The sequence below is a fragment of the Typopeltis vanoorti genome, chromosome 23 (genome assembly GCF_054136105.1).
Source record: "Typopeltis vanoorti isolate ZY-2024b chromosome 23, IOZ_Tvanoo_1.0, whole genome shotgun sequence".
NCBI lineage: Eukaryota > Metazoa > Arthropoda > Arachnida > Uropygi > Thelyphonidae > Typopeltis > Typopeltis vanoorti.
In genome coordinates this window covers 54889760-54908800 of record NC_143571.1, presented here as the reverse complement: position 1 = coordinate 54908800, position 19041 = coordinate 54889760, and the positions used below count along the sequence as shown (strand labels likewise).

Sequence of the window (19041 nt, the reverse complement as noted above, 5' to 3'; positions counted from 1 at the left end):
ATTGTTATATTCCCAAGATTTCTCAACTATTTGTGTTAAAGTGAAAATCTGATCCTAACAATCTCTATTTGGCCTGAACCCAGTTTGTTCTTCACCAAGCTTCCCTTCCACAATTTTTCTTAGCCGTTTCTCAAGTATACTTGCATAAATCTTACCAGAACACTCAGTAGGAAAATACTCTCTCTCTCCAACCCTCTGGAATTCGATCCTCTGACCAGTCCTTCTGAATTATGCAATGCAGCCACTGTAAAACTTTTATATCTCCATATTTGAACTTTTCTGCTGAATTTCACTGCCAGAAACCTGACAGGTTTCTACTTTAGGCTGTCTTTCCAGATGTCAGGTTTTTGATGACTTTCTACTTCAGGTATGAATATATATTTCTGACTGCATTCCTGTTGGAAGTTTTGTAATTTCCAACAGGGAGATTACAAAGTTTTGTTATTTCCAACCTAAAAAATACTTTTGTTGAAAGTACTGTAAAAGGAATCAGTTTTAATGTCACCTTTATCATCCCTGATTCCTTTTTACAGTACTTTTTTCTCCATTTCTAAGCTTTTTCAATAGCCTCCAGAATATTTTGCCACTTTCTTGATATTTATTTTCTGTGTTCTTGCCAAAGTCTTCTCATGGCTTTGATTTTACTAGTTTTACACATAGCTTAGCTCTCTTACTTTTTTCTTACATTCTGTATTCTTTTATGGCATCTGCTGACTTTCTAGTTGCTTTCTTCTTGACTGTCTTTCTTCTTTCTTGACTGCCTCTTTAACTTCCTGATTCCACCATGGGGTTCTGATTTTTCTATAATTATGGATAACCTTACCGCATGCCCCTCTAGCTGAATCAATCAATGTTTTCTTCAGGATTTGCCATTGAGTCTCCAAGATTTGGTTCTTGTTTTCAAATTCTTTTATTTTTTCTTCAATGATGTTTGTGTATTTGCATCTAGTTCACCTCAGAAAGCTGCTCAACCTTGATTCATTTTAAAACTTTCTTACACACTCTTCTTTTCAATATGAAATTCAATTTTATCCTGCTCAAAACTAAGTAGTGATCACTTCCTCTTTCAAATTTTCTATATACTCTTGTGTCCCCTGAACCAGTGGAAAAATATTGCTATCAACTATAACATAGTCAATGAGACATTTATTAAATCTTGCATCTTCTCTCCATGTGAATTTGTGCACATTTTTATGTTGGAAAATGGTGTTACTAATAACTGATCCATGTCCTGAACAGAAATCCAGCAGGCATTTACCATTTCTTATTAGCTTTGCCCTTTTATCCAATTTTTTCAAAACATTCTTATATGTCTGATAATCATTTCCTACTCTGCTGTTTAGATCTCCAACAATACTTTTCCTTTTTCATTGAGCCAGCTGCCCTCTCTAATGCTCAAAAAATTCCTCCATTTCTTCCTTGGTAGAATCTTTTGTGGGACCATAAACACAAATAAGTCTCATTGTTCAGTTTCTTATTCTGATATTTTCTCACATCACTCTACTTGATATTGCCTGCTATTCAAGAAGATTATCCTCATATTTAGTGTTGAATACTATAGCTAATCCAGCTTTTCTGTGATGGTCATTTGCCTGAATATAACATTTTATATTTGTTGCTTAGAAAGATTTCAACTGTTTTCGTCTTCTTTGTTTCAGTCATGCCTGTTATGTCGATGGTACTTATCCAATTCCTCAGCTAGTTGATGCTTCTTATGTTGATAGTATCAATCTTGAACTTTGTTGATGTTTAGTTGGGATTTGTTCCAGTAGCTTACTTTTTGCTGTTCCCCCTGGTTCCCTGATGAATAATAGGATTCTTGTTTAACTGGGCAATGTGCCAGCCAGCATGAAAGTCTGCCATGGTGTACCATCATTTTACATTGGAATTTAAGCCAATAGAATACAATTTGTTTCGCTAAATCCCAAATTGTCTGTGCATTCTTGTTTGTTTAGTATCTAAGTAGATACCTAACAAGTTACACCATGAGAATTTGAGGATTGGGCATTAGGTCATAAGTTCTTGATTGGTTCTCCGCAATCCTTGAATGGCTATGTGGAGGTCTTCTCTCAGTTATACAGCTTTTACTCTTAAGCACCCAACAATGTTATCTTCCTAAACACAGGAAGCAACATCTATATATCTAACCTGAACATTCTCTGCCATAGACTTAACTATCTGCTCGCCCTCCCTTTTCTCACTCTTCAAGTGAAAAACTGACAATAATTTATTTGGGAGTGATCACTTTCTTCTGATATCCATCTTCCTATATGTGCAACATGCACTCCATCATGGATATCATGATAAAAAATTGAGCAAGCTGATGGTTTACCTTCTCATCATTAGCAGAATTTGATTCTACCGTTGTCAGCTCTTTTTTCATCAGTGATGCAGTGAATCCTGACCATGTATTACACAAGCTGCCACAACTGAAATTCCGAAAACATCTAGTCAGTCAGTTTCCTTATTTCTCTAAGTCATGGTGGAATGTTGATTGCACAGCAGCCAAAGAAGCTCAGAAAAAAGCTTAGGGTACTCCACTACAACAAATCTCTTTGTGTTCAAATTTGCTCATGCTCAAGCAAAGCACATCTGTATTGCAGTCAAAAGGAACCCTGGATCCAATAAACATTCTCCGTAAGAAGAACATCCAACACTAAAGAAATCTGGGACAAAATCTGGAAAATGAAGGGTAGATATACCACCCACCTGTTTTATCCTTGAACACAGTGTTGCTCAGTTGCTGATACACTTGGGGAGTTTTTTGTAAAAACATCGGTGACATCTTCCTGTCTCTTGAGTTCCTTGCCCAAAAAAGCAAAGCAGAAAAACAGCAAATCTAGTTTTCTTCAAATACATCAAAGAGTACAATAGGTAGTTCACTAAAGAAGAAATGAAAGCTGCCTTGCTTAAATTCTGTCCATCTGCTGTTGCACCACCAGACAATATCCATTAAGAGATGGTGAAACATCTGTCATTGTTGGTCCTCCTGTTGTTTACCAGCATTTCTTCAGACCTCATAGAATCAAATACTTCTGTATATACCCATATGTTTATAAAATGGAACTTTGTCTTTATGCAAAAAAAAAAAAAAAAAAAAGTGTAGATATTACTGAAAAGTTAATTTTTGCATTTGTGTCTCCCTTCCACCCCCACACACATAAAATAGTAATGATTCACATTCAAAGTTGATCATCCAGAAAGCATGATGCAACTCTCTTCATTTGATTATGCTGTACATTGATGGTAGAAACATTTGAATAAAAACAAATAAAGCATTCATTAAGAATGTTTTGTTGGTAACTCCTTTTCTTCCATTCTCCTCCAAAATCTTTAAAACAAGAGCCACTGCGAACCAACACCCTTTTACAGTCCATCTTAAAACTCACAGAACCAACTTCACTGCCTCCTTTTTTATTTCATCTACTTCTGTCATTTGGAATAGTCTCCCCTACTCTGCCTTCGCCAAAGATTACAACCCTCAGCTATTCAAGCAAAATGTGAACAGACTTCTCATTTCTGCTATTCCTCTTGCCCACCCATGGTGCTAGTGTACTTATAGGTCTTGTGTGTGGTGGACCACATATTTAAAAAAAAAGTATTTCTGGGGGGGGGGGGTTGATGCAGTCTTTGCACACAATAGGAACACCATTACAGGAACTTCACTCAGTAACAAGCTACTGAAAAGTCCTTACTGAAGCCCTCTCATCAATGCTGTTTATAAAGGAAATTTATTGCAGCAAATCTTCCACTATAACTGTACCTTTGGTTCTTGTGTGTTATAGTAAGTGTTGGCTGTAAACAAAATGTACAGAGAATTATGCTGGAACTCGCTAACTTTTTTTGAAAAACATCATAGAAATATTAATACAGTATCAGTATTTGTAGAAAGAAAAATAATATATTTTAGTATCCCATGCTTTCTGTTATTTAATGTCTACTTTGCATTTACAGGTCCTGTCTAACTATTCAGTTTCAGATGCTGTTGCAACATATTATTTATATATGAAGTATGTTCATCCTTTCATATTTGCTCTTTGTACAATTATACCTATGGAACCTGATGAAGTAAGTATCTCAAATTTTTTTTTTCCTGTTTTATAAATACAGGTATCTTCTGACAAAACATAACATACTTTTTTAATATGATAAGCTCAATGCCTGTTTCAGTAAGAATAAAAACAAGGCTATAATTATAGACTACCTTTTCTACCTACTAGCAGCTTCCATTATTGTAATGCTGCTAAGTTTCATTATGTATGTTAAATCTACTACATTTAATTTTAAAATGATTTTGAATGAATGCTTACCAAATACAGATATTAGCGTATTTCAACTGGAATTGTTTAACTTAAATGAAAGATTACTGCCCAAATTATTCAAACACATATCCCAAAACATTTTCAAAGTGAGCCAAAATATAAAGAACAGTTAATCACTCAAACAGCCATCTTCAAATGCTATATTAATTTCAGTGGACACTTTGCATCCATGTAATTATTAACATGTAAACATGATAAGACTGGTTTAGTGATTATAGACTTTAAACTATTTTAAAAATCAGTCCATCTGAGATTGAGGTAAAAAATATGTAAATATGGATTAAAAAGCTTAAAGAATGGAGATTTCTCAACCAAAATCCTTTTGGTGAAAGCTGTATATAGCAATATTTTGGCATACCACCCTCAATCACAAATGGAGAAATTTGAAAAAAATATTGTTGCAATATAGACTTTTAAATAACATTCTCAGTTACTTGTTTTCTGTGAATGATTAAAAAGAGGAAAGTATAATACTTTCTATCAACTCCAAATACTAGAAATTAATAGGAGTTATTTTGTTTATTATTATTATATCTGTTTTGGATCCTCTGTAGCTCATGCTCATTTGATATCAACAATGCCCTGCATTTGGAAAGACTTGGCTTTGAAACCCATCTAGAATGGGAAGTATCTTTATCAGGACTTTTCAAATGAATGTGGGTTAGCCATTCTTATATGGAGGCGGCAACGTTTTTCATCCTGCAAGATAAGTAAACTGACCAGAATATTTGCAATTTACAGATCTAATCTAATCTAATCCTGTGACCTCCTCTTTAAGAGGGTTGCAGCCGATGAACATTCCACTTCCATGCCTCTCTATCTCTTGCTTCTGTAAGATTCTTGCCCATCCAATCTTTGATTTTATCTTTCCGTTGCAGTTGGGGTCTTCCTCTCCTTCCCTCCACCATCCCCTGCAATGCTATTCTGGGAAGCTCTCCAGAAGAACCCCTCATCAAATGTCCTGCAAACGCTATTTTTCTTCTTTTGGTACTAGCCATATAGTCTCTTTTCATTTTGAATCTTTTAAGAACCTCTTCATTGCTCACTCTTTCAGTCTAGCTGATATGATCCATTTTTCTCAAGTACCACATTTCAAATGCATTCAATCAATGACTCATCTCCTTATTGATTGTCCAGGACTCACATCCATACATCCCCACGCTCCAGTTCATTGTCTTGAGGATTCTTACTTTTAACTGTTTGTTCATATTTCTGTTTCCTAATATGTGGTATATTTGGAAAAATGCTGCTTTTGCTTTTTTTAATTTCATAATCAGATCTATTATTTTCTTGGGAGTTGTTATCCAACTCCCAAGGCATTCAAAACTTTTTATATTTTCTATTCTTTGTCTATTCAAAGTGATTTCCATCCCATCCTTTCCTTTCCTTGAAATCTTCATCACTTTTGTCTTCTGAATGTTTATTTTCATTTTATATCTCTCATTTCCAATTCTGTTCAGTCTGTTCAAAATTCTTTGCAAGCCTTCCTCTGTTTCGCTCATAAGTACAATGTCATCTGCATATCTTATATTATTTATCAGATGTCTGTTTATCTTTATTCCATCCTTCAGATTTTCCAAGGCCTCCCTTATCATCCATTCACTTTAGACATTAAAAAGGAGTGGGGCCATCCCACACCCTTTGTTATGGGAATCCATTCAGTATCCTCTCCTTCAAATCTGACCCTGGCTTCTTGAGTTTTGTATATTTTGAACAAAATTCTCATGCTATTTTTATCTATTCCTATTTTATGCAAAACATCAAATAAAACAGAGTGATTAACATTATCAAAAGCTTTTTGTTAGTCCACAAAGCATAGATATAAATCTTTATTGCACTTGATCATTCTTTCTCCCAATATCCGTAGTGTTGTGATAGCTTCCCTCATTCCCCTGTTTCTCCTGAAACCAAACTATGCTTCATTTAATTCTCTCTCTGTCATCCGTTCCATTCTTCTATATATTATGTCGATTAGGACTTTTGTAACATGTCTAATCAAGCTCATAGTTCTGTGCTTGCTGCAATCCATTGTTCCTGTAGTCTTAGGAATAGGAATAAAAATAGATTTTACAAAGTCTTTAGGTATTCTATCCTCCTCCAGACTTCTATTAACCATGCTACCGCCCAGGACGTATATATACATCCACATTTCCATGGATGCGAAGTGCATATTACAATTATAATACCATTGATATTACATTGAAATTTATGGATACAAAGCTTTTGAGGATGCATATTTCTTTAATGGCCGGTAAGGTGGTTAAGGATGATGGATATATGTTTTATTCCTTCCTTTCCCAATGCCTTAAGTAACTCTCCTTGAATATCATCCACTCCTGGAAAACTTTCCTATTCTTTATTCTTTTAATGGCTGCTTCGGTTTCCCATTCCTTAATTTCTGGGGCATCTTCATTTTCTATCTGATCACATTCTAGATTATCTTTATCTCCATAAAGTTCTGTAACATACTTCTTCCATCTTATCATTTTTTTCAACAAAATCTTTCCTCTTTCATCCTTCAAAGCACTGCTTTTTATCCTTCTCTTTCTTCCCTGAAATAGACCTTTATAGAAATAGGCCTTCATAGACCTTTCTCATATCTTTTGCTGTATCATTTTCCTCTATTTCCTTGTAGTCCTGATTGAGCCAGTCTTCCTTTGCCTTTTTAGCCAGAATGTTTACTTGTTTATTGATCTCTTTATACCCGACTTTGGCTTCGTCGCTGTTATTATTCTTCCATTTTCTTCTTTCGTCCATTTTTTCTATCACCCCCTCAGTAATCCAGGGCTTCCTTCCTCTCCTCTCTGCTTCACCCAGAAGACCTTTAACACATTCCTTGATTTTCTCTCTTAGATCACGTCCAGATTCTTCTAGGAGTCTATCAGTATCAATACCGCTGATCATATTTTCTAGTTCAGCTTGATATTTCTCTCTGATATCTTTTCTTTTTAGTCTCAATTCTTATTTTTCTAGTTGCATTTTCTTTATTTATTCATTTTAATCTGATTTTTACTTTAATTGTGAGCAGGTTATGGTCACTATTGCGGTCTGCTTCAGGATAAGTTTTTGCATTTTTTTATTATATTTCTATATCTTGAGTTATATAATCAATCTGATTTCTCATTTCTTCACCTCTCTGTCCAAGTGCTCTCCAAGTATACAGTCTTCTCTCATGTTGTTGAAACCAGGTTTTAGTCACTATCAATTCGTGTTTTCTACAAAACTCCACCAGTCTGTCTCCCATTAGTCTAACGTGAAAGGGAAGATAGGATATCTATTTTTGATTGCTAAGTGCTCAGAACATCTGCTTTTGTTATAATTTGAATGCATATCATTTCTTAGATCTTATGATTGTGATATGTGATTTAAAAAAAAACATCTTGTTCTAATCCTTGCAGTATTTCCTTGTTTGTTTTTCTGTATCTTTTTGTTTTGTTTTCGTTTTAATTGATAGACAGATAGGAATTGAAATTCATCATCAAACTCTCAATATGTGCCCTCATAGGATGTATGGAATACTACAATAGTACTGTATGATTAAGTTTGTATTATTATTATTACATGAAACTGCCATGAAGTCTGAGAACTCATCCTCAGGAAAAGTCTCATCACTCTCCACTAAACAACCTATTACTAGCCTGCTATCAATGATTTTTTTTCCAAATTGATCTTGTCAAGTCTCCAGTATTGTCAAATCTGATATTTCAGCCTGATAAGGCACTGCTACTAACAGCATTGATCCATGTAGATCTTGATCGTCTTTTTTTTTTTTTTTTATGCTATTATTATTATTTTTTATGTTGCTCCCACCAACAAAAGGTTAGTTGCAAACCTATAGTACATTTTATACTATAGGTAGGCTAAGGATTTTTTATTTAATTTGATCAGTTTCTATTTTTTTTTAATTTTTTAATTTATTTTTTTACATAGTCTGGAACCCTGCTCTAGAAACCAAACACGGAACTTTTTCAAGCCACTTCAGGCCTACAATAAGGGGAGCAGTGGTCTTGCACTGGGTGATGATTCTTCGTCTCTCACACCTAAAGACAATCACAAACATTCATGCCCATTGCAGGATTTGAACCTGCAACCTGTGGGTTAGAGAGCAAGTGCACTAACCACTCGTCTAACCAGGGGCCAGCATCTTTTTCCTGCCATTCTCTTATCAGATACTTGTTTTTCTAACCTTTCTTCTCTCATGCCATTTAAGTGATCTTACTACCTAACATTTGCTCACTCATCCATTCTTCAGTGATACTAACAATGTAAAGTTCCTTTCCAGCATGTTCATTTTATAATAATTTTTAAATATGATCCTGCTGTTGATGCCATCTGTTCAGTCCTCTGATTTTTCTCAGCACTCTCATATCTGTGGTTTCTGGTCAAGGACTAGAGATCACAGATCAACATATTTATTTCTAACCTAACTCTCAGATTCATAAGTCAGAACTGGTTTGAAGTTTTAGTGTTTTGACTCAACCAGCTTTATAGTTTTACACTTTATGACTACAGGGTAGTCATAAAATAACTTTCTCTCTTTAGAGGCATCTGTAGCTAAAACCAATAAACAGAATGAGACCAAATTTTATATTGAGACTTTTGAAGGTATGGGGAGATGATTTCTGCAAAAAAAAGATTTAGTACCAAAAGTCGCCGATAGGGGAAATTTTATGTTAAAAAACATTTAATTTTCTTGACCAAAAAGCTCTGGAAAAACTTTTATTGGGATTATATTGATCAAGTGTATATAATAAACAACTAAGTTATACCAACTAGTTTCACCAACTTGGCATCTTCAGGGTACATAACTGATGTAAGGCACTAAAAAGTAAAAAACTGTTACAAACTAAAATCAACCGATTCCAATTGTATTAAACAAAGAACAGAGCACGTACAATACATTCATAGAGCGTGGATGATCTCACTTGTTGTTATTTAGGAACGTTCTATAGTTGGCACTATAATTCAGTTCTGGCGAGTTGAAGGATCTGATAAGGGTCTTCCAGATCACGGGCAAGATTAGTCCTTGGTTCCTGTTAAGGTTTTGTGTACAGCGGGCAACTGTTGTGGCCTCCTTAAAAATTCGGGAGCGGAAGTCCTCCTCCATGTAAGGAATTGTGCTTCTAACCCACTCTATGGTATGGTTCGTTCTTGAGAAATGAAAAGCTAAACCCGATTTTTCTTCTCTGTTATTATTGACGTCACTTATATGTTCTTTTTGCCTAATTTCAAGGCTCCTTGAAGTTTGGCCGATGTAATTCAAGCCGCACTAGCATGGTATGTTATAAACTCCAGCATATTTGGAGAAAGGAGGGATGGCTATCTTTTGGAGATCTTAAGAATTGTCTAATCGTTTCTGTGGGTTTAAAGGCCACTCTTATTTTATGTGGTCTAAGGAGTCTAGCAATTTTATTGGAAACTGTCCCTAAGTATGGAATGACAAAGGTAGAAATATAACGTACATCATTTTGTTGTCTTTGTCGGGGTTCAGAGAAAAGTATCTTGTGGATGAGTCTTCGAGGAAATCCATTTATGATAAGGTTGGTGGATATCAGGGATAGTTCTTCCTGGAGGTCTTGTTGATCTGTTGTAAGGAGAGAGGCACAGTTCTTCAACATGTGTACAATACTAAGTTTCTGAGAAATTTGGTGTGAGGAAGTGAAATGTAAATAACATCCTGTATTGGTAGGTTTGCAGTAAACTGAGAGGTTGATACTACCACCATTCGGAAGCTTCTTAATTAAAGTGTCCAGAAATGATAATTGGTTATCTTCTTCAAGTTCTAGAGTGAATTTGATTGTGTGGTGTAGAGAGTTGATTTTCTTAAGAAAGTCGAACAGGTCCTTTTTCGTGTGGTTCCAAATGATAAAGATATCATCCACGTATCTCCATCATAATGTGGGTTTAGGGTCTGTTTGAGTTAAGATTTTACTTTCAAAATCCTCCATAAAGAGATCAGCACAAGATGGTGAGAGATAAACCTCTCAGTTTACCGCAAACCTACCAATACAGGACGTTATTTACACTTCACTTCCTCACACCACATTTCTCAGAAACTTAGTATTGTACACATGTTGAAGAACTGTGCCTCTCTCCTTACAACAGATCAACAAGACCTCCAGGAAGAACTATCCCTGATATCCACCAACCTTATCATGAATGGATTTCCTTGAAGACTTGTCCACAAGATACTTTTCTCTGAACCCCGACAAAGATAACAAAATGATGTACGCTATATTTCTACCATTGTCATTCCATACTTAGGGACAGTTTCCAATAAAATTGCTAGACTCCTTAGAACACATAAAATAAGAGTGGCCTTTAAACCCACAGAAACGATTAGACAATTCTTAAGATCTCCAAAAGATAGCCATCCCTCCTTTCTCCAAATATGCTGGAGTTTATAACATACCATGCTAGTGCGGCTTGAATTACATCGGCCAAACTTCAAGGAGACTTGAAATTAGGCAAAAAGAACATATAGGTGACTTCAGTAATAACAGACAAGAAAAATCGGGTTTAGCTTTTCATTTCTCAAGAACGAACCATATCATAGAGTGGGTTAGAAGCACAATTCCTTACATGGAGGAGGACTTCCGCTTCCGAATTTTTAAGGAGGCCACAACAGTTGCCCGCTGTGCACAAAACCTTAACAGGAACCAAGGACTAATCTTGCCCGTGATCTGGAAGACCCTTATCAGATCCTTCAACTCGCCAGAACTGAATTATAGTGCCAACTATAGAACATTCCTAAATAACAACAAGTGAGATCATCCACGCTCTATGAATGTATTGTATGCACTCTGTTCTTTGTTTAATATAATTGGAATCGGTTGATTTTAGTTTGTAACAGTTTTTTACTTTTTAGTGCCTTACATCAGTTATGTACCCTGAAGATGCCAACAGACTTAGTTGGTGAAACTAGTTGGTATAACTTAGTTGTTTATTATATACACTTGATCAATATAATCCCGATAAAAGTTTTTCCAGGTGAAATTTTAGCACTGGCAGAGCTGAAAGCAGTCACATATTTGCAGTAAACAGAGGTAAAAAGAATTATGCAAATTTTACTGTGCATAGGTGAGAGCAGCGCCACCAATTCCACTTAAAAAGGGATTGGAAACGTTCAGGCAGTTATTCAAATGACTGATGAATTTTGCTCAATATACGTTCTACCTTGCCTCAGTGTGCTTTACTTGCTAAGTTGTTTTACCTTAAACAGTGCAATACCGTAACGGCCCTTCGGGAATTTAGAAGGCTTCATAGCCTGCGTACAGGTCTGTCAGCTGTAGCACTGAGAGCTATGATTAAGAAGTTTGAAGAAATTGGATCACTAGGAGTTAGACCTGGCAGAGGATGGAAAGCAGTGTAAGAAGAGCAGTAACAGACGTTGCTACTGTGGTGTTCGACTACACAGGGACCAGTACCAGTCCAAGCACTCATGCCATAGCTTGCAAACTTGATATGGCTTATGGTATAGTCTGGAAAATCTTACAGAAAATGCTTTACTTCTATACGTATAAGTTCAGTCGTGTGCAAGTCGTGTGCAAGCACTAACGGTAGTTAGTGCTTGCACACGATTATTGGCGACTTTTATTACTAAATCTTTTTTTCGCAGAAATCATCTCCCCATGCCTTCCAAAGTCTCAATATAAAATTTGGTCTCATTCCATTTATTGGTTTTAGCTACAGATTCCTCCAAAGAGGGAAAGTTATTTTATGGCCACCTGTATATTGGAAATTATTATTCCAAGTAGTGAATGAAACTGTAGGCTTGGGGTTATAGTGGGCAGTAAGTCAAAGTTTAGGAATCCCATTACTAAGATGATTAAGTCATTGTTGGATAATTTCACTTTTAAAGGGAGCACTAATTTTATGAAAACAGAAGTTATAATCTCACTTTACAATGCTTTGATGCCATGCTAAACTACTGTGTGCAGATAGGATTCCATTTGTCACCTGGGTTCCAAGGAGATGAGTAGATATATAAAAGGATCCAGAGCTGGTGATCAAGATGAACTAGCCTATGGAATTTGCTGTGTGATGACAGTTTGAAGAAATATGGTCTGCACACCTTGAAGAACAGACAGATGGCAGGAGATGGGATAGATACATATAAGTTAGTAAAGAGGTAGGGAGCTTACAGTATAGATACAAATGAGATTTTGCGACATGGCAATGCAGGCAGAAGGTCATCTCTGACAGCAATGGCTAAAAAGTGGCTAGGAAGTCAGTGAGATCTAGATTCTTTTCATGGTGAGTGGTAAGTGTGGGAATGGGCTAACATTATATCTTGTGAATGCATCTTTGATAAGTGTGTTCAAGAAGGGTTGTAGGTGTTTAAATATATAACTAAAATGAACTAGAAGAACACAATAATACATAAGAACAACAACATACATAATAATAATAAGAAGAAGAATGTACATAATAATAAACTGAAGTCATATCTAATTATAATATCCATTGAAAAGTCAAGACCAAAGCACTAACATAGTATACTATTCAAAAGGAAATTCACTATAGCCAAACCATCTATAAAAAAACATTCTTTGGTCTCTATTCTCTATAGCAAGAGTTGACTGTAATGTTCTCCTGGCATTACTCTTTTCCTCCAATATCTGTATAGATGACTAAGATAATTGCATCCTACCATACCCTGCCATACCAGAATCTGAGCACCATATCCTTCTTGTGGTTTTCAGCAAAAAAAAAAAAAAAACTTGCAAAAATATCAGATAACTTGCATACTAAAGCATTTTCTGGTTCTAATGGCATCTGTCCCATTATTTAGTATTCTTGGAGCTAACACCTGTCCTGAACCATCTCTACAATTTTTTAGACTTAACTGGTACTTATTCCAATGCATGGGAGATAGAAGTCTACCATCAAACTACTAAACAATCATCATCGCTTCAGCCCTCTCCAAACTAATGGAGAAAGTATCAACAGTCAACTTCTCCTCTGCATAGAAACCCAGTGGGTGTTTAAATATATAACTAAAATGATCCTCCCTTGATTGAAACCTTGGACTCCCCACCAATTAATCAGCAACTACCAACATGGATTCTGCTATTCAGAATCAATGGCTGACTTCTTAGCCCACGTCGCCCACCTCTAGATCCATCATGGAAGGTTTGAAGACACATATGCTGCCACGATTAACATTTCCAGAGCTTTTGATGACATCTAGCATCAAGGCATACTACACCAATCGCTAACCCTTGTCTACCTCCAACACTGTCTAATTGGTTAGTTACCTTACTCTCTGATCATTCATACACATTATGATGGATGGCTCCCTCTCTTTGAGCTTCACCATCAATGCAGGAGTTCCTCAGCACTCTCTCTCTCTCTCTCTCCCTCTTCTATCTATCAGCTTTGCTGTTGATAGTGCTCTACATTCCTCCTACTCATTTAACAAACCATACACACACTGCTCAGTCATCCCAATCAACCAGTGCCTTAAACATTGATCTGCATACTATCTTTCATTGCAGGCAAGGACAGTTTGGTCACCTTCAATGCCACCAAAACAAATTTTGCCTTTTCTCTTGTAAAAGAAATCTCAGCTTACCTATTCTTACCCTTGGTAATGCACAAATCACTAGACAGAATCACATCTCTCTCTGCTTGGACTAACATTTGCCTCATGTGGAATAAACACACCACATGAGTAGCTTCATCAGCATCCAAAACGCTGGGCATTCTCTTCTGCTCAAGATGCTATTTTACAAATTCCCCAATCCTTAGAATACTGCTTACATTTGGGTGTTGCACCTAAATCCTCCATAAAAATTCTTGATGCTGTTCAGAGGAGAGCAATTTGGCTCACAGATCATCTCTTCTTTCCAAATGCATTTCAACCTTTATCTCACATATGCAATGTTTCAGCACTGTCTATTCTACAGGTATTCTATAGTTACTGCTCCACTGAACTGACAAGCATCATTCTTCCACTTTCTGTTGGACCTGTTAAAGCAACAGCAACAACCTCTCAGCAAATTCATTGCAACTGCAAACACATTAGACCTGCTTCTCTTCATCTTCCTTCTCTTCTATTACATCTACCTTTGCCCTCTGGAATAACATTCCTCATGAAGTATGCTCAAACAACTACAACCTTCAAATTCTTCAAGAAAAATATCAATAAACTTCTTTCTCTGTCCTTACCTGCACTCACACGTAGCACTGTGATGTCCTTATAGGTAAGCCTGGTGTGTATGGGATCAATATTTAAAAAAAAAAAATTGAACTTGACCTTCACCAATATACACTGGGGAGGGTAATTATTCTGAAAAACTTAACTTTTCTTTTTCTGCATTGTACCTTTTTGTTTTCCTGATTAATACAAATTTCTGATCTTAATAACTTTAAATAAATTTATGTGATGTTGCTTATAATTCATTTGACATTTATCTTAATAGGTGTTACGTAAAGGTTCAGGAACTCTCTGTGAAGCTCTATTAATGGTACAGGCATTTCATGCAAATATCATATTTCCAAATAAACAGGAATCCATTTTGAATAAACTTACTGAAGATGGCCATGTTTTAGATCAAGAAACTTATGTGGGAGGCCATGTTGAAGCTTTAGAAGCTGGAGTTTTTCGGGCAGATTTACCTTGTCGCTTCAGGCTTGTATGTAGATCTTCATGATTTTTATTATTATTATTATTTATATTTTTTGTGGTATTAGTAAAAAGTATTACGTGTATTACATTCATCAGCATTTTTAGCTATTAAGTTTTAATTATCTGCACTTTGTTGTTTTACACTTTTTTTTAAAGTATATTTTAGAAGCATTTTTAGTGATCTAAACAAATGACATAATATAATTAATACTTGAATATTTTAGGTACCTGAGGCATTCCAGAAACTGATAGGAGATATTGAAAGAACTTTAAAACATTGTATTGAAGTTGAAGAAAATATACCATTGGATGAAGTTACTAATTTTGATGAGGTAACAAATTGCAAATAAATGACAGAGGCTATTTTGTAATTGAAATGTACTTAGAAATTGGTTTAATTGCAGTTTACATTTCACTTCTCATGTTTACAAGTTGGTATTTGATTGTACTATATTATATGCTTATATTTGATTTTTCTGTTTTCTTGAGAGTACTGAGCTGTGTTGCAAAAATTTTCGAAAACCTGGATTTATTGCAAAATAGCATGTTCATCTTTCAGGATCATTACAAAAAAAAGAGAGAAAGACTGGCTAGCAAACTTAAACCTCTTGTGTGCTTTGATACCATGACTAAATTATGAAAAAGTTAATGAGCTATTTTAATGTTCTTATATAGTGTTTGCCACTACTGTCTACATTACTGTGTAGACAGTGGTGCGTGTGTCCTCACAAAGTAAAAAATGAATATATGTAATTAGAAATTGAAGTAAGTGAATATTTTTATTTTCGCATTGTTGTTATGATTTTTTTAAAGCTTATGCTTATTTTTTATGCATTTCTGAAATCAGTGTTCCGATTGATTTTTCTTTTATTCCATATAAATTTATTCGCTTGACTTCCTGCTATACTAGGTTTGCAAGAAGTCAACTGAATAGACAAATAGACAACAAGTTGAAATATTTAAAGAGACAACAATTCTGTTGTCTATTTATACATTTCATTTGCCATTTGACTAATATTTTCAGTTTTTCTTTTTTATTGCTGATTTTTCTTAACAAATTTATTACAGCTATTTTTTCAATTTACTGGTTGTGTTAATACATAGGTTAATGCACTCTTATACTGGTTGATTTATAGTATAACACCATCTGCATAAAGATATTCTAGATATCTGAATAAATTACCTTGAAAGATAGTTAACCAAAACAAGCATTGACGGTGCTGTGGTAGAAAACATTCAAGACGAATACAATCAAGAATACATATCAATACTTCAGGTAGCAAAAGCCATCAAAAATTTGAAATGTAGAAAGGCAACTGGAGTACATGATATTCTATCAGAAATGCTCAAATATGGATGTATAAAAGTTTTATATGGTTGTGTTGCGTAGTTCAGAAGGCCTGGTCAGAGAGTCAAATTTTTGATGATTGGAGTAGAGCTCTCATAGCACCTATCTATTAAAAAAAAACTAAAAAAAAAAAAAAAACTATATCAGAATTGCAGAGAAATTTCCCTGCCTGAGTATTCTTGGTAAGATTTATAAAAGTATAGTTGAGAAAAGACCAAGAAAAATTGTGGAAGGGAATCATGGAAAAGAACATGCCAAATAGAGGTGGTCAGGATCCAATTTTCCCTTGGGAATATAACAAGAATCTGTATTTAAGTTTCATAGAAAGGCAGCAGGAGTAGATGATATTCGACCAGAAATGTTGAAGTATGGTGGTATAAGAGTCTTACAGTGACTGCACTGCATAGTTCAGAAAGCCTGGACAGAGGGACGAATTCCCGATGATTGGAGTAGAGCTCTCATAGTACCCATATATAAAAAGGGAAATAAAACTGAATGTGAGAATTACAGAGGTATTTCCCTACTGAGTGTTCCTGGCAAGATCTATGCAAGTATACTTGAGAAACGGTTGAGAAGAATTGTGGAAGATAAGCTTGGTGAAGAACAAGCTGGATTCAGGCCAAATAGAGGCTGTCAGGATCAGATCTTCACTTTACGACAAATAGTCGAGAAAGCATGGGAATATAACAAAGATCTGTATTTAAGTTTTGTTGATTTGGAAAAGGCATATGACAAGGTGCCAAGAGAGAAGCTATTCAATACACTGCAGTTATATGGTGTCAATGGGGCATTATATCAAGCAATACTTAGTCTTTATTTGAGTTGTGAGTCAGCAGTTAGAATTGAAGGAAGTACAGGAAGATGGTTTAATGTTAAATCTGGTGTGAGACAAGGATGTACATTATCCCCTCTGTTATTCATTATCTATATGGATCACATTATGAAGGAATGTGGTATTAAACCTGATATCAAAATTGGAGAAGTTAATGTCAGCTCTTTGCTTTATGCGGATGATGTTATACTTCTAAATAAATCCGCTACAAGTCTGCAAGATTCTCTGACTAAATTGAATAGCTGTTGTAATAGATATGGTATGAAGGTCAGCAATAAAAAGACAAAGACAATGAAAATAGGCAGAATCATTGAAAATGTCAACTGTGTTGTGAATGGAGAACTTGTGGAACAAGTAAAACATTTCAGCTACTTAGGCACAATTTTTACTGAAGATGGTAAACTAAATATAGAAATAGACAACAGAATCAGCAAAGCTGGTATCGTGGGAAGTCAATTGAATAAATTCATATGGAATAAGAAAGAAATTAGTCGGAACACTAAATTAGCTGTATACAAGACTGTATTCAAACCAATTTTAACTTATGGATCTGAGAGCTGGGTCAGAAGTAAAACACTTGACCAAAGACTAGAGACCACAGATATGAGAGTCCTGAGAAAGATTAGAGGCGTGAACAGATGGCATCAATGGCAATATCATATTAAAAATGAGGATATTAGGAAAGAACTTGACATTGTCAGCATCCAGGAATGCGTTAGCAGAGCTAATCTCAGATGGTATGGTCACTTAAATAGAATGGGAGAGGAAAGATTAGCAAAACAAGTGTTCTCTGCCAGGTTGGCAGGAAAACGACCCAGAGGAAGACCAAGATATAGGTGGATTGATACGGTACAAAGTGCCTTAGACGATAGAAATATAAGATCTGATAATGTTGGAGTCTTGACAAGTAACAGACTGATTTGGAGGAAAATTGTAGATAGGAAGTTAGTAATGATGTAATTTTTTCATGTAGTACTGTCATATCCTGTACACCCCTTGAGGGTACATGGCAGGAATTTGATGATGATGATGATGATGATGAGATCTGGAAAAGGCATATGACAAGGTGACAAGAGAAAAGTTTTCAAAACGTTTGTTATGTATGCAAATAGGACATTACATTAAGCAATACATAGTCTATATCTGCGTTGTAAATCAGCCATTAGAATTGAAGAAGATACAGGAAAATCATTTGATGTTAGATCAGGTGTGAGACAAGAGTGCACATTATTTCCACTATTATTCATCATCTACAGCAGTGTTTCCCAACCGTTTTGATGTCATGGATCCCCTGTAGTGAATGTTAATTCACCGCGACCCTCATAAAATCCAAAATGAAATATTTTATATTTTACATATCATAAAGATGAAGTAATAAATTACAATTTTACAACACTAAATGTGTCATTTCTGACAATGCAATACTGTTATAAATGGAGATATTCCGAAGAATATGAACATATCAATTAGGCCAGGTGTGAGCAACATTATAACATGAAGTTTAATGAAAATAAACTATCCTGCGAACCTCCTTTGAATTACTTGCGGATCCCAGTTTGGGCAACATTGATCTACAGTATAAGAATAACATTATGAAGGAAAGTTGCACTTAACCTGATATCAAAATTGGACATGTTAATCTCTGCTTTTTACTTTGTGCAGAGGTGTTACACCTAAATAAATCCAGTACAAGTCTACAAGATTTCCTCACTAAATTGAATAACTGCTCTAGTCAATTTAATATGAAAATCAGCAATAAAAAGACAAAATGTGGAAAATAGGCAGAATCATTGAAAACCTCAGGGATCCTGGATGAAGAGTCTGTAGAACAAGTGAAGAATTTCAGCTAGTTAGGTATACAATTTTTAGTGAATATGGTAGATTAAGTGGAAATGAATAGCATATT

At 35.3% G+C, this 19041-nt stretch overlaps 1 protein-coding gene across 1 annotated transcript in view; it reads left to right on the top strand.

Moving 5' to 3' along the window:
• Positions 1–19041, top strand: part of PolE1 (DNA polymerase epsilon catalytic subunit 1) — a 415552-nt gene that overhangs the window by 84274 nt on the left and 312237 nt on the right. Inside the window, exons 14-16 of the mRNA XM_090412775.1 lie at positions 3955–4068; positions 14750–14962; positions 15180–15287. Of these exons, the coding sequence (XP_090268901.1) occupies positions 3955–4068; positions 14750–14962; positions 15180–15287 (435 nt within the window). The remainder of the gene's footprint in view (positions 1–3954; positions 4069–14749; positions 14963–15179; positions 15288–19041) is intronic.